At 34.2% G+C, this 14,330-nt stretch overlaps 1 protein-coding gene across 2 annotated transcripts; it reads left to right on the forward strand.

The window, feature by feature from the left end:
* Positions 1-8,518: 8,518 nt before the first annotated feature.
* Positions 8,519-11,745, forward strand: LOC149550660 (GDSL esterase/lipase At2g23540-like). 2 transcript variants are annotated; one of them, XM_089786210.1, is made up of 5 exons: positions 8,519-8,858; positions 9,054-9,184; positions 10,104-10,343; positions 10,621-10,879; positions 11,162-11,745. In XM_089786210.1, the coding sequence occupies exons 1-5, from the start codon at positions 8,621-8,623 to the stop codon at positions 11,386-11,388; spliced, it is 1,095 nt and encodes a 364-aa protein (XP_089642336.1). In that variant the 5' UTR covers positions 8,519-8,620; the 3' UTR covers positions 11,389-11,745. The 2 variants fall into 2 exon arrangements, with proteins under 2 accessions (XP_089642336.1, XP_089642337.1); XM_089786211.1 differs by having other exon boundaries at positions 10,624-10,879.
* The last annotated feature ends 2,585 nt before the right edge of the window (positions 11,746-14,330 follow it).

Raw genomic sequence — 14,330 nt, forward strand, 5'->3', positions numbered from 1 at the left:
GAAATCCAAATAAATAAACAAATTTAAATAAAAATTGTAAAAACCCTACAAAACAATATAAAAACCTACAAAATAATATGAAAAATATATCAAACAATGCAAAATGAAGTTAAGATCACATACGGCGTCGGTGTCAGTGTGCTTGTGATCTTGGATTTTTCTGGTGAGGAGGCATATTGGCAATTGGGATGGTGAAACCCTTTGTTTCTTGAACTCGCGTACGCGCTGTTGGTGTAGGAATGCGAAAAAACAAAGATGAAAATGATGGGCTGTAGATGCAACCCATCTATAAAAATTCACTTTTTTTAAAGCACGTACATGCTATAGCGTGTACACACTATAGGGCGTACGCGCTATTAAAAAAAAAGGAAAAAAAGAGTTGTCACCTTTTTGGCACCACAACTTGGTGCATATACGTTGTATGTGTATCTTCTTATGGTTACTGATTATATTGCTCACATGGTTAAGGATTCATAAGGTTGATAGATGTTTTAATAGTTGGATAACACATTCACCCACCCCCCAACCCCCCCCTCCCCCCCCCCCCCCCCGCCCTGCCCCTCTCTCAACTATCTTGGTGGACTTTACTTTCTAACAATTGGTATCAGAGCATCAAATCCTTGAAGGAAAATATTAACAACTCAAGGAGATTAATGGCGAGTCACTTCATAAAAGAAAGTCCTAAATTTGATGGAGTTAACTATGATAGCTGGAAGGAGAAGATGAAGACTCATTTTATATGGGCTTAGGGTATTGGCTGATGACAAAGAATGGAAAGAAGATTGTGTAAGAAAGAAAACTTGTGGAATGCGGTGAAACTGAAAGAGATCTATTTATGTGCAATATGGTTGCTAAAGAAGCAATATTGTTAGCTCTTCCTAAGAATGAATATAGTCAAGTAAAATCTTTAGATACATCTCATAAAATTTGGAAAGCTTTAGAAACTACATTTGAAGGTGATGCAAATGCTACAAGAATCAGATTATAGAATTGGATATGTTTATTTCAAGATGCTAAGATGATGGAAGATGAATCTATAAGAAGCTATATTGGTAGAATATCATAAATTGTTGTAGGAATTTTGTCTTGCAATGGATCTAAAACTAAAGATGAGTTTATCTAGAAGATCTTGAAAACTTTGACACTACAATTCAAGCAAACATCAAATATGATTGAGCTAGTGATGCCATGCACTGAGAAGTTTACTAGAGAGACACTACTTGGAAGATTGCAAGCAACATAAATGAGCTTGAAGAAATCTAGAGATTTTCCTAGAGTAGAGACAACGTTTAGTGCATTAAGTGTTAACCCTTATTTATTAAGAAGTGCAAGCACTAGTAGAGACTATGCTAGCAGCAACAGATCCAGATTTGAGGAGGATAAAGGAATTGAAGAAGGAATTGTCCTACTTGTAAGAAGAGAAGCAGATGGTAAGAGAAGCTTTAAATGTTGGACTTGCAATGAATTTGGTCATTATTCTTCTAAGTGTCCTAAAAGATAGAAAGAATATAAGAAGAATTTCAAGTCTAGAAGGCCTAGAGATTGTTTGTATGCAAGTGAAGATGATGAGTCTGAAGAAATAGTGTAGAGTGACAGTAATGATGAGTTAGGATTTGTAGCTATAAAAGAAGAAAATCCTAAAAAAGAAGTCAGAGAAGAGAAAGCCCTAGTTTCACAAGTTGAAAAGAGAACTGATTGGATTATAGATAGTGGTTATTTTCATTATATGACTGGAGACATGAATAAGTTTGTTAATTTTAGTAATCACAATGGAGGAATTGTTAGAGTTGGTAACAATGCAACTTGCCATATCAAGGGAATAGGATCTATTACTCTTGGTGGAAAGACTATCATTGATGATGTCTATTTTTTTATTGGATTAAAGCATACCTATTGAGTGTTGGATAGTTGGTTGATAAAGGTTATCAATTGCAATTCATAGAGAAGACATGCATTATCAAGGATAAAGATGGTAAGTTAATTGGCACTGGTACAAGATCTAGAGGTAATATTTTTTAATTGAACCCTACAAAGATGACATGTTTGGTTGCAAAGGTGGATAACAACTGGTTATGGCTTAGAATATTTTGTCATATAAACTTTGATAATATTGTGAAGGCTAGTAGTGCATTTGTTGTTAGAGATTTACCTAAAATTGTGAAGCATACTAATGTTGTGTGCAAAGAATATGTTATAGCTAAGCAAAAGAAAGTTTCCTTTCCTAGCAAGAAGTTCACTACTAAAGCGAAATTGGAGATTTTTCATACAGATTTGAGTGGTCCTACCATAATAAGAGAATTCTATGGTGAAAGGTAATTTATGAGTTTTGTTGATGATTTCACTAGAATGATGTCGATAACATTTCTTAAAGAAAAGTTTAAGTTGTTTAAGAATAGAGTTGAGAATGAATATATGGAGTAAAGATAAAATGTTTGAGATTAGATAGAGGTGGGGATTTTACTTTGAGGGAGTTTAACACCTTTTGTGAAGTGAATGGCATCAAGAGACAACTATCAACACCTAAGACACCTGAGCAAAATGGGATTGTTGAAAGAAGAAATAGGTCTATAACAAAAGCAACAAGAGCCATGATGTTTGAGAATGATGTATCCAAGACATTTTGGACAGAAGCAATCAATACAATAAGATACACAATGAACAAAGTTCAAATTAGAAAAGGTATAAATAAGACTACCTATGAGTTATGGTTTGGGCATGCATCCTCAGTGAAATATTTTAGAATTTTTTGAAGTAAGTGTTACATAAAGAGAGATGATGATATTGGTAAGTTCGATGCAAGAAGCGATGAAGGTATGTTCCTTGGCTATTCATTGAAAAACAAAGCTTATAAATGCTTTAATAAAATAACTAAACCTATTGTTGAGTGCACAAATGTAAAAGTGGATGAAAAGTTTGGAGTTAAAGAGAGAATGCTAGATTATAATTTTGAAGATGAAGAAGATAATTCTAAACTTGTTATAGGAAATGTTGAAGTTTTCTTTGAGACTAATATTGATTTGCATAATGATGTTCAAATTGTTGAACAAAGAGAAGAACTGAGATATGAACCTAGAGAAGAAGTAAGAGTTGAAACACCAATGCCTACACCAAACAAGAATTTAACAAAGAAATGCCTTGCTAATCAGATTATTGGAAGCAAAGAAAAAGAAGTTATGGCAAGAAATAGAGTACATGAAGAATTGTATTTGATTTCTCAAGTTGAACCAAAGAGTTCCAATGAGGCATGCAAGGATGATCATTGGATTCAAGTAATGAAGGAAGAACTATATTGAATTATGAAGAATGAGACATGGGAATTGGTTCCTAGACCTAAAGACAAGAATGTTATAGGAACTAAATGGGTTTTTAGAAACAAGATAAGATTGTGAGGAATAAAGCAATATTAATATGCAAAGAATATTCACAACAAGAAGGTATAGACTATGAAGAAACATTTACCCCTGTTGTCAAACTTGAAGCAGTACGAATGTTCTTGGCTTATGCAACAAGTAAGAAGTTCAAAGTGTACCAGATGTATCATGTAAAGTAAACATTTAAGAATGGATAACTTGAAGAAGAAGTCTACATCGAGCATCCTAAAGGATTTCCTTTGATAGAAGAAAAGGACATGGTATGCATATTAAAGAAAGCATTGTATAGTTTAATAAAGCAAGCACCTGGAACTTGGTATCAAAGATTGGACAAGTAGTTGGAAAAGTTGAGATTTTCTAAAGGTACAATAGATAACAATTTATATTTGAAAAAAATTGAGAAAAATTGTTGATTATTGTGATATGTTTAGATGACATAATCTTTGGAGGAAATGATGAAACAAGTGACAAATTTGCTGATGAAATGAAGAATGAATTTGAGATGAGTATCATTGGAGAGATGAAATATTTCTTAGGTCTACAGATTGTATAGAATAGTAATGGTATTTTCCTATCACAAGCTAATTATTTAAAAGACTTTTTGAAAATATTTGACTTGGAAAGTTGTAAGTTTTTTGGTATACCTATGATAACTAGTCACAAGTTATCTAGCAAAGATGAGACACCTACATTTGAATAGAAGAAGTAAAAATCTATGATTAGAGGTTTGCAATTTATTTGAATCACACTAGACTAGATATAGAAAATGCAGTTGGGATAGTAGAAAGATTTCAAGCAGATCCTAAAGAAGCATATTATGTGGCGGTAAAGATAATATTTAGATATTTGAAAGGAACATTTGATTTTGGTTTATGGTGTGACAAATCAAGTGATTTTACTTTGTGTGCTTATATTGATGCAGATTGGGCAGGTAGTATGGATGATAAAAAGAGCACCAATAGTGGAGCATTTATCCTTGGAGGAAGATTGGTTTTCTTGGCTCAGCAAGAAACAAGATTGTATTTCACAGAGTATAGCAGAATAAGAGTATGTAGCGGCATCAAACAATTTTAATCAGATCATGTGGATGAAGTAGATCTTGAAGGACATTGGGATAGAATTTTCAGAATTTTTTGTCATACATTGTGATACCACAAGTATAGTAAGTATGTCTAAGAATCCTATGTTGCATTCTAAGACTAAGCATATATCTATTAAGTATCATGATTTGAGAGAGAAAGTTGCAAAGAAAGAGATCACAGTAGAGTATGTGAATACAAAAGAGAAGATTGTAGATATCTTTACAAATCCTTTGCATAAAGATACATTTGAGTATTTATGAGGTATGCTTGGGGTTATGCCCCTGCCTACTTCTGAATAGATGATGCAAAAATTGCATTAGTGCAATGGTACAGAGGATTATTGTTTATCTAGACTGAATTTTGATGCTTCTTGTATGAGGGAGTTTCTATGATGAGCAGAGTCATCAAGGACTCTTGGTAGTTTGCATTGAACAATGTCTTTAGATACTTGAGCTGGTTGAAGACTTGGATTGTCACTGATGTCAATGGGGGAGAGAGATTACATGAAAGACATCTCCTATGTATGGGGCAAAAGTGTTGTAGATGGAGAATAATCTCTCTAACATAATAGGGGAGAGATTATGAAACATGTATGTATGGAGGTGAATTGTTCCTAGATAGATTGATTAATATCGATAAGGGAGAAGTTGTGAACAATTAATTTCCATTCATGTAAACTAGGTAAGAATAGAGAGTTTTTTGTGTGAGTTAGACTGTGAACAAATGATGTTGATCCTAAGAGTGAGAAAGCACAAACAAAACAATATTCCTGTGAGTTTCAAATTTGATTGATGAAGAGGATTTGAAAAGAAGAAAACATCATCAATGGAGTTTGATTTAGTATTCTTAGAACTTGGATGTTTTTCATCTATGTTGCCATCAATGCCAAAGGGGGAGATTGTTAGCATGAATGATGATGGTATTCCTTTCGGGGAGTATACTAAGCATTGGAGAGATGGTTAGAATGATTGGCATGTTGCATTTATGACTGTGTTTGTCATTGATGTCAACATAGTATTGTTTCTATGAAAAATGGCAGAGTAGCAAACAGAGAATGAGTTCGTATAGACTATCTATTGATGATCAGGTCAAGTGCAATTGAGGATGTGTTCTACATCATGTCCTGATGAAGTGGACAAGTGCGTGTATAGGGAATTGAAGACATGTAGAAGTTATTTGTGAATTACGAAGGACATTGTGCAGATAGAGTACTTGATAAATGGTTTCTGATATTTGGATTGCATCTCTTCACAGAGATAGAATCATGATGAGCATACTTAGACATTAATAGTAGACAACCTGATGATGACATCAACAAGTGAGCAAGGTTAGAGGTCCCACATGTGAGAAGTTGTAAAGATTGTGAGCCAACAATGATTTGTAATTGTGAGAAGATGTAATATTTTGTAATATCTTAATGAGTTCATGTATAATTAATTGGGAAATTCTCAAGGGCGATTCGAGCAATTATTTTGAGGATATGGTATATAGGAAGGTTATTTTCCTTGTAGTGAAGTGTGTGATTTATGTGTGAAGTGTGAATTGTACAAGTGATATGTGAAGTTGATAAATGTGTGTAAGCAATCCAAGGTATTATTGGATGCGAGTTGGAAGATCTGGAATTGAGATTTCAAAGCGGATTGGTATGGTCAAGAGGAAAAAGGAGTTTGAGATCATTCATTTCTAGTATTCTGCAAGGACTAATACATAGACTAGTTGGATAGTGACTTTAGTGGTCTTGCCCCTGAAGCTGTTTGGACAATGGATCCTTCTACCTTCTACAACTCCTAATAGGGTTGGCACAACTCCTAATAGGGTTGGCACAACTCCTATCAGGGTTGGAATCTCCTAATAGGGATTTAAAGTCTCCTAATAGGGACTAATAAGTACTAAATATATTTCATTGGCTCCTAACATAGTCGATCCTCTTACAAGGAACTTTTATATTAGTACATAATTTTGTGAGTACCATCCCTATAGGGGTTTCCCTCTGATCAAGGGTTTCCCTAGTTAACATATTTGGTTTTATTGTGTATGTGTATCTTCTTATGGATGCTGATTATATTGCTCACATGGTTAAAGATTAAGAAGGTTGATAAATATTTTAATAGTTGGATAACTGATTCACCCCCCACCTCCCCCCCAACCCACTCTTAATTAATTATCTTGGTGGACTTTATTTTCTAACAGACTTACCAAATGGTTGTTGATTCAATCCTCTCATACTCTTTGCATAAATTGGTAGTGTCTTGTATATAGAACCTTGGTGGAAGGATCGAAAATTACTTCTAAATACTTCTTTCAATGTTATAACCCCTCTAAGGGACATTTTTTGCTCTCAATGTCATCTCCACATGAGAGAAGAATAGTTCTTTTTCATTTCTTTCATGAGTTTTGACCAAAAAGGATTTTAGGGGGTTTGGAATGTTATTCTAGAGTCCAAATTGGTTCACTCTATTTGGTATTTGTTGTATCAAGGTCTTCCCCTTGAGATGTTTCCCACCCATGTATGAATTACCAAAGTTTCCCTTTATTTGGTAAAATTGAGTCACTCAAGTATCTCTTCTATTTTTTTTCTCAGACTCAAGAAACATGATATGGGATCCATACATTTTTTAACTTGGTCCATTATGACCTAATCCTTTCTCATGGTGCTTGATTTTGGCTAGAAATTGGCCTCACATACACATAAGTAGAGTCACAATCTTGTTGAAGATATCGAAAGATAGAAATGACACTTTCTTTTATTACATTTTTTAATACATATTATTCCTCTTCCATAGCTATAATTTTCTCTAATGCACTTATTGAAATTGAAGTGCAAGGTAGTAAAGTTTTTCTTGAAGTCACACATCTTCAAAAGTTGTTGAACCACTAGAGAAATATCCCTTGTACCATTGCCCAAGTCTCTTTTCACTTCATTTCTTGTGGGTATAGAATGAACATAGCCACTTTTCTCAGAGGAACAATTATGATCATGGCTAACTCTCATGGTCCAATATGTTAGAATTCTAGGTATTCTAGTACTAATTGAGGATGGTCTCCACCATTGTGACTTCCATTTCCTCATGAAGACACTAACTAGCCAGGCACTAGCAAATCCCCCTATGTACAACATGTAATCTCCCTAGTCCACACAACCACATGTAGAGGATAATGCTAAAGATAATGCACTCACTGCTTGGGAGCTATTGACTCTACCCTTGCTAATATTTGTAGAAATTTGAATGATAATGATACTCCTTCACGTGACATAATCACAATTGTTTAATTTACACTAGGTTCAGTCTTGTATTTTAAGCTTTTATTTTTTAATAAACTAGATCCTTATATTAGATTAATGAATGTGTCTTTTTACCACGTCCTTTTTGATAAATATTAAAGTGTTTCTTGAAAACATACATTTTTGAAACTTTACATTCAAAGTAAAAATTCACGAAACAACTATAAATGTTGAAGATAATGCACTTTTTAGTTGGGAGCCAACTCTTCCCTGCTAATGTTTGGAGAATACCGAATGATTATGATACTCCCTCATCTAACATAGTTAGAGCTGCTTAATTTATGTTGGATTTATCAAATATTGTTTTAGCTCTTTTAAAAAAAAACAGATTTTTATCTTAAAGTTACGAATGCATTTGTTTTTGCAGCCTCTTCTAAAACATTATACTATTTCTTGAAAACATACATTTTTGAGACTGTATTCAAAGTGAAAACTCTCAAAACAACCAGCGTGCCCAATGAAACTATGGGCCCAAATCGCAGTTGATTCAGTGTATTTGATTTTTTGGTAGCCATGAAGCGACTATGTTTATATAATATATCCATGAATGTAATCGATGGAGTCATTTTGTTGAAGATTCACTCCACTTAGCAGAGACTGTAATGGAAAATGTGTACTGCATAGTGAGTATCTTTTATATTCGCCCCGTGACTCGAACACAAACAAAAAGAAAAAGGAATCAAAAGCTCCCCCCATGTGAATGCACAGCCCAAAAAAGGTACGAAATGATGTTCGCTTCTCCATATTTCTGTATAAATAATGAAGCATGGTAATCACAAACAATGGACTGTCAATCCTTTCAAACCGACAGATTTTCTCGTGTCAAATGCCTTTTGGGCAAATTTGAGACGGAACTGATTGAAAAACAATAACTGAGATTTAAAATGAGGCCTGTGATGAGAATGCTATGGATCATTGGAGTTATTGTACCAATTGGATTTGTAGAATCGAGTGAAATCCCTTTCTTCATATTTGGCGACTCTCTGGCGGACGCAGGCAACAACAATTACATTGCCTCCCTCTCAAAAGCCGATTTCCCTCCTTATGGAATCGATTTCACACTTTCAGGGGGAAAACCCACCGGCCGTTTCACCAATGGCAAAACAATCCCCGACATCATTGGTATATAACTTGGTTTGACATTATTGTTTAGTTAAGCTGGTTGAATTAATATCTTGTGAATTTCTTGATGTTACTTATGTGTTGGGTTTGCACCATATACCACTTGAATTGATCAGAACTTGGTTTGAGATTAAAACAATTTAAGATTTCTTATTTGATGATCCAGATTCTCATTTACTGGTTCAAATGTTGCAGGGCTTAGCATTGGGAAGACAATGTTACCCCAACCATACTTGGCGCCCACCACCAAAGGAGCTCTCATACTTCCTGGTGTGAACTACGCATCAGGGGCATCTGGAATCCTCAATGTCACTGGATCTCTCTTTGTATGTTCTTCAATACATTTCCTTTTTCTCGGTGTGTGTTGAAGCTTAAATGTCAAATGAAGTGTAGTAAAACATTGTGTATGCTCATAAGTAATATTTAGATGGCCCATGGATGGAATTGAAAGAAACTCTGTATTTTTTTAGTTTGTACTACTACAGAAACTAGGATAATGAGCCTAATGTTTGGGCTTTGGCTAAATTTAGGTTGTTTAGGAAAGAAGTATTGGAATGATTCTGTTTTCAGAACCAAATTGATGTTTGGGTACAGGGCTTTTCACTTTCCCTTTAGGTCTTCACAGGATTTGTTCCAATGTGAAATGATTATTAGAGAATGTAGTAATCCCAATCTTAGGGATTCCATATCTTGGGCATTTTGTTCTCTGTCCTAGCAATCTATCATGTTCAGATCCTGTGAAAAATATTAGAAAACCTAGGGTTCAAAGAATACCCAACAGTAATTTGGCCTATCGTGTCCCCAAACAACTCCAGAGTATCCCAACAATGCTTTCTTCTTTCAGGATTTTAATAAATTTTGAAATATTTTTAATGGTTTTTTCACCATCAAAAGTCATATTTTTTTTTCAATTGAGAGGTTACAAGTTCATATTTTTTGAAAAGAAAGGTTACAAGTTCAAATAACATAAGATAGGATGTCTTATTTTAGCACAGATGAACAAAAACTTCCTATATCACTATTAACCCCAAAAAAATATGACTATGACTGGTGTCCTATAAACCGAAAAAAATTTAAAAACCCTTCCCCAAAAGTTCTTTCAACCAGGCTGTGAGAAAAGCTAAAAAAAGCATTTGTTTTGGGTATTCCTTTGATATGTTTATCTGGTATCTCTATTTGATGGGCACATTATGTGGACACAAAAAGTGTATAAACTCTCGTGATCATCCATTGTTTTGGGTTCAGGCCGCCCGTATTGTACTGCAGCAACAAGTCGACTACTTCGAAACAACGAGGATGGAACTCATCAACATGCTGACCGAAGCCGGTGCAATCAAGTTCCTTGAGAAATCTGTATATACTGTGACCACAGGCTCTAATGATTATCTCATCAACTATCTTTTACCCGTCTCACCAATGAGGGCTCGTTACACACCAGATGAATTCCAGGAGGAGCTTATATCTCAGCTAGGCGTTTTACTTATGGTAAGATTTATCAGCCATCTTTGCTCAAAGGGATGAACTTTTGTAAAATCCTCAATCACAAATGCAAACATTTTTTTATGGAAGTCAGTTTTTTCGTTTAGTTTCTTTGGTTAAGAACCGAGGACTGAAGGGTATATATTCTGCCAAATTCTCCCCGAGACACAATTCTGGACTCATCCCTTTTAGATGCCAGGAGCCTTACACTCAGCAATCATTATAATGTTAGCATTTACATGACAGCTGACCTTTTCTGGTTTTTTTTTGGTTCTATTTTTAGCAGAGACTGTTCAGTTTAGGGGCCAGGAAGTTTGCAATAGCGGGAATCGGGCCTCTAGGATGCACGCCATTCGAATTGTCTTTAAACAAATCTACGAATGGCATATGCATTTCTCAGTCCAACAATCTGGTTGTGAACTATAATACCCGTTTGAAACAGCTTGTTACCCAGCTGAATTCCAGTCTACCTGATTCTCATTTTGTGTATCTTAATACGTACGACGTTGTGATGGACCTCCTCCAAAACTACGAGAAGTATGGTAAGAGCCTCTAATACATTTCCCATTTTTATCTACACATCTTTCACAAAAGAGGACAATTATACTACTACTTAATGAGGACCTTCAATTTTAGTTAGATTCAGTTATTTGATTCATATATTTTATAGTTTATTTTATAAACGTTACATACTAATGACTATATCTTATGAATAGTTAAAATTGATTAATTTTCCAATCTTAATTTTCTTCATAGTATGATGTTTAACTACGGGCAATTTATAGCAAAATGGAGGATCCTTATATAACTTTAATTATATGCAGGTTTTGAGAATCCTAATACTGCATGTTGTGGAGCTGGTGGGCAATTCAGAGGGATAGTGTCGTGTTTGCCAAACATAGGGTTTTGCAACAGTGATCGATCCAGATATATATTTTGGGATGCTTATCATCCAACGGAGGCCACCAATACTGTTGTAGCTAAGAAATTCTTGGATGGCACTCCGAATGAATCTTTTCCTATAAACTTGAGACGACTCTTCACCATTTGAATGATTTATATAAGCAGACAATGACAAGTTCAATGGATTTTCAAATCAACATTTCCATTTCCTTTCTTGCATCGGACTCGGTTTGGAGAAAGCTAGAAATAGAAATGGATGAGGCGGTCATAAGTGTGCACTTGCAACAGTTTTTGTAAGGAAATGTGAAAAACTATATATGGAAGTTGAAGATTTTTATCAAGTGAATTATAAGATTATATTGTAGAATTGTATCGTTTTGCAGGGGCGGAGGGATGGGCTCCTTGGCAAACGAACCCATAATTATTGTAGGAGAATAGCGGTATTTGCTGCTCCAAGTGTGAATACTTTATAATATAAGACGCATGAGTGCTCAACATTGATTTATGAGAGGCTATAAGAATTGGTTCGTACAAATAATTCTTGTTTTCATTTAAAGTAAACTAACATTTATAAAATGCTAAATTCATATAAGATTTGTCTTCATTGAGTCCTTGTTCCTATTGTCTATGCAACACCTAGAATGTATTTTTAATTGTTATTATTAATTAATCAAAAAAAATTAATGAACTATTTATTTATAATTGTTTAGTTGATTTTAAGTATTTAAAATATTAATTTATAAAAATTACTTGATAAATGTATAGATAGATCTAAAAAATAACAATTTATCTTAAAATACTTTCAAAATTTTTTTAAGGGAATTTTTAAATATTTTGTATTTGATTATGATTAATATAAAGTATTGTGTTTGGTTTTCTACAAGTTTTATGAAGCCGTTTAGTATTTCATGAGTCCAAACTTATTCTAAGCTTAGAAAGAAGTTATCTTTAAAGGCATCCATGTGGTTTTTGATCAATCATGATATTATAAAATATATTTTCAATTGTAAGGAATTGGTTCTCATTTCTAGTTGGTTAATTTAGACTCCTATACTATTGGCATCAACACCTTGTGTGCTCATACTTCAACCCCAAGATTGCACAACCACACCTATAGTGACAAAGTTTATGATGAAGGCTAATACATGTGAACTAGTAAAGTTTTAAGACACTCTACAAAGAATGCCTTCCCTCCAAGATCCACCAACTTGCCCCATTTCCTACAGGACACTGATGCTCAAAGGACCCACCAATGTAAATTCAAGGAAGATTCTCTTTCTTTTGAACTCCCACATCCAAAAAAATTCTAGTCAGTTGTCTCATTCATGCCATTTGGATCAACCCATACAATCATGGTAATTTCTGATCAAGGCACCTCAATTTTTTTAGCCTAGCTGCTAAGCACATGTGTATAGCCAATCACAGAAATATATTCCCTCGTTGCATAGAAAATTAAATGTACCATGTTAGATTCTGAGACATGGAAATCAATTGTAACAACTTGTAATCATTACGTAATCACATTGATCAAGGGTTATTTTATAAAACCCTAGGAACTTATCAAATGAAGGAGGTTGGAAAATATTGAAGTTATATTCAACAGGTAAGGAAATACTATGTATTATTTGTAGAGTTTACATCTTTCTATGAACATGAGCCTATGGCTTGTTAATCAAGGGTATATATTGTAGCATTTATTTTCTGAGGCATTCTCTCTCACCTTGACAAGTTTGCTCTTGATAAATCATGGGGATTATATACTCGACGCCTTTTCCTTTTTGTTAATCAATGTGTCATGTGTTGAATCTTTATAGGTAGTTTGTTTAAATGGGTACAGTTATTTTTTGTTTATTTAGTTGTACTTGTGATCATGGTGGTTTCTCTCTCCTCACAATGTATCTAAGATAGAAAATGACTAGTATCTTTTTTAATACCTTCTCCCTATGAAGATTGGTTATAAGAAGTGAGGTATTTTTTGTCATCCCTTATCTAAATTATTTATATTTGTTGATAAATAGGTTCATATGCTACGTCTTTTTCTAAAAAGGCTTGCACTTTCTTTAGGAATTTTTGCCTTAATTTGGACCTTTGTAGATGCTTATTGTGGCTAAATATGAATGTGTGAGCTCCATGCTTAGTGACTTTGGCATGTAATTATCCTACCGACTATGAAGGGTGTTTGGTGCACCATTTCTTGAGTGAATGAAGGCATGAATCTATGACTAGAAATGGTGGAACTCCTATAGATTGAATCTAACAAATTCCAAAGCTCGTCCAACAAAAGTTTGATCTGTCTACTTCTCTTAGCTTAGGTTTCTTATTATTTAAAGGTTTTCCCATTCCTTTTCCCCAAACACTGCCCATGAAGATTCAACTTCTAAAATATCAGAGGTTGTTATGCATAACACACCTTGTCCAACAATAGTAGAACTTCTAGATTTCCCTTATTTAAGCATGAGCCTCTTAGGGATCAACAATTAAATGTATAAATCAATTAAATTTATCTTATATGATGTTCACCAAATACCTTGTTCTATTTTTTATCATTTATTACCTTCCCTTATTTTGTTGGAGAAGATTAGATTTATTCGAAGTCATTATGTCCAAGTTGATAATATTATAGTTGATAATTTAAAGGTATTTTTTGTAACATGTCAAATTGTGGTATTGCATTCAGTTGTGTAGTTTTTGAGTCAAACTCATTGACCTATGTTTCATGAGTAGTGGTTCAAAAAAAAAACATCTCTCATGACAATGAATGTAACACTTAGAACTCATTGGATCTAGGTCATGTTCTTAGAGGTAAAGCACTCAGATTTCCCTAGAGCTCACCCATCCCAATACTGCTCTAGCTTGAGCATGCTTAACTATAGAGTTTCCTTCATGGTTAAACCCACTCTACATGCAACCCCATCTTCAAAACCTTCACTAAGTGTTGTGCTTTATGAACCATTCATTATAAATCATCTTAAGCTCGTTAATTGATAAGTAGGAGATATTTACCACAACATGTGAAATTGTGATATTGCTACCAGGATTTAACTGTGTAGTTTTTGAGTCAAACTCATTGACCCATATTTCATGAGAAGT

Source organism: Cupressus sempervirens, chromosome 6 (assembly GCF_028749045.1).
Source record: "Cupressus sempervirens isolate cs-2001-9-10 chromosome 6, ASM2874904v1, whole genome shotgun sequence".
Taxonomy (NCBI): domain Eukaryota; kingdom Viridiplantae; phylum Streptophyta; class Pinopsida; order Cupressales; family Cupressaceae; genus Cupressus; species Cupressus sempervirens.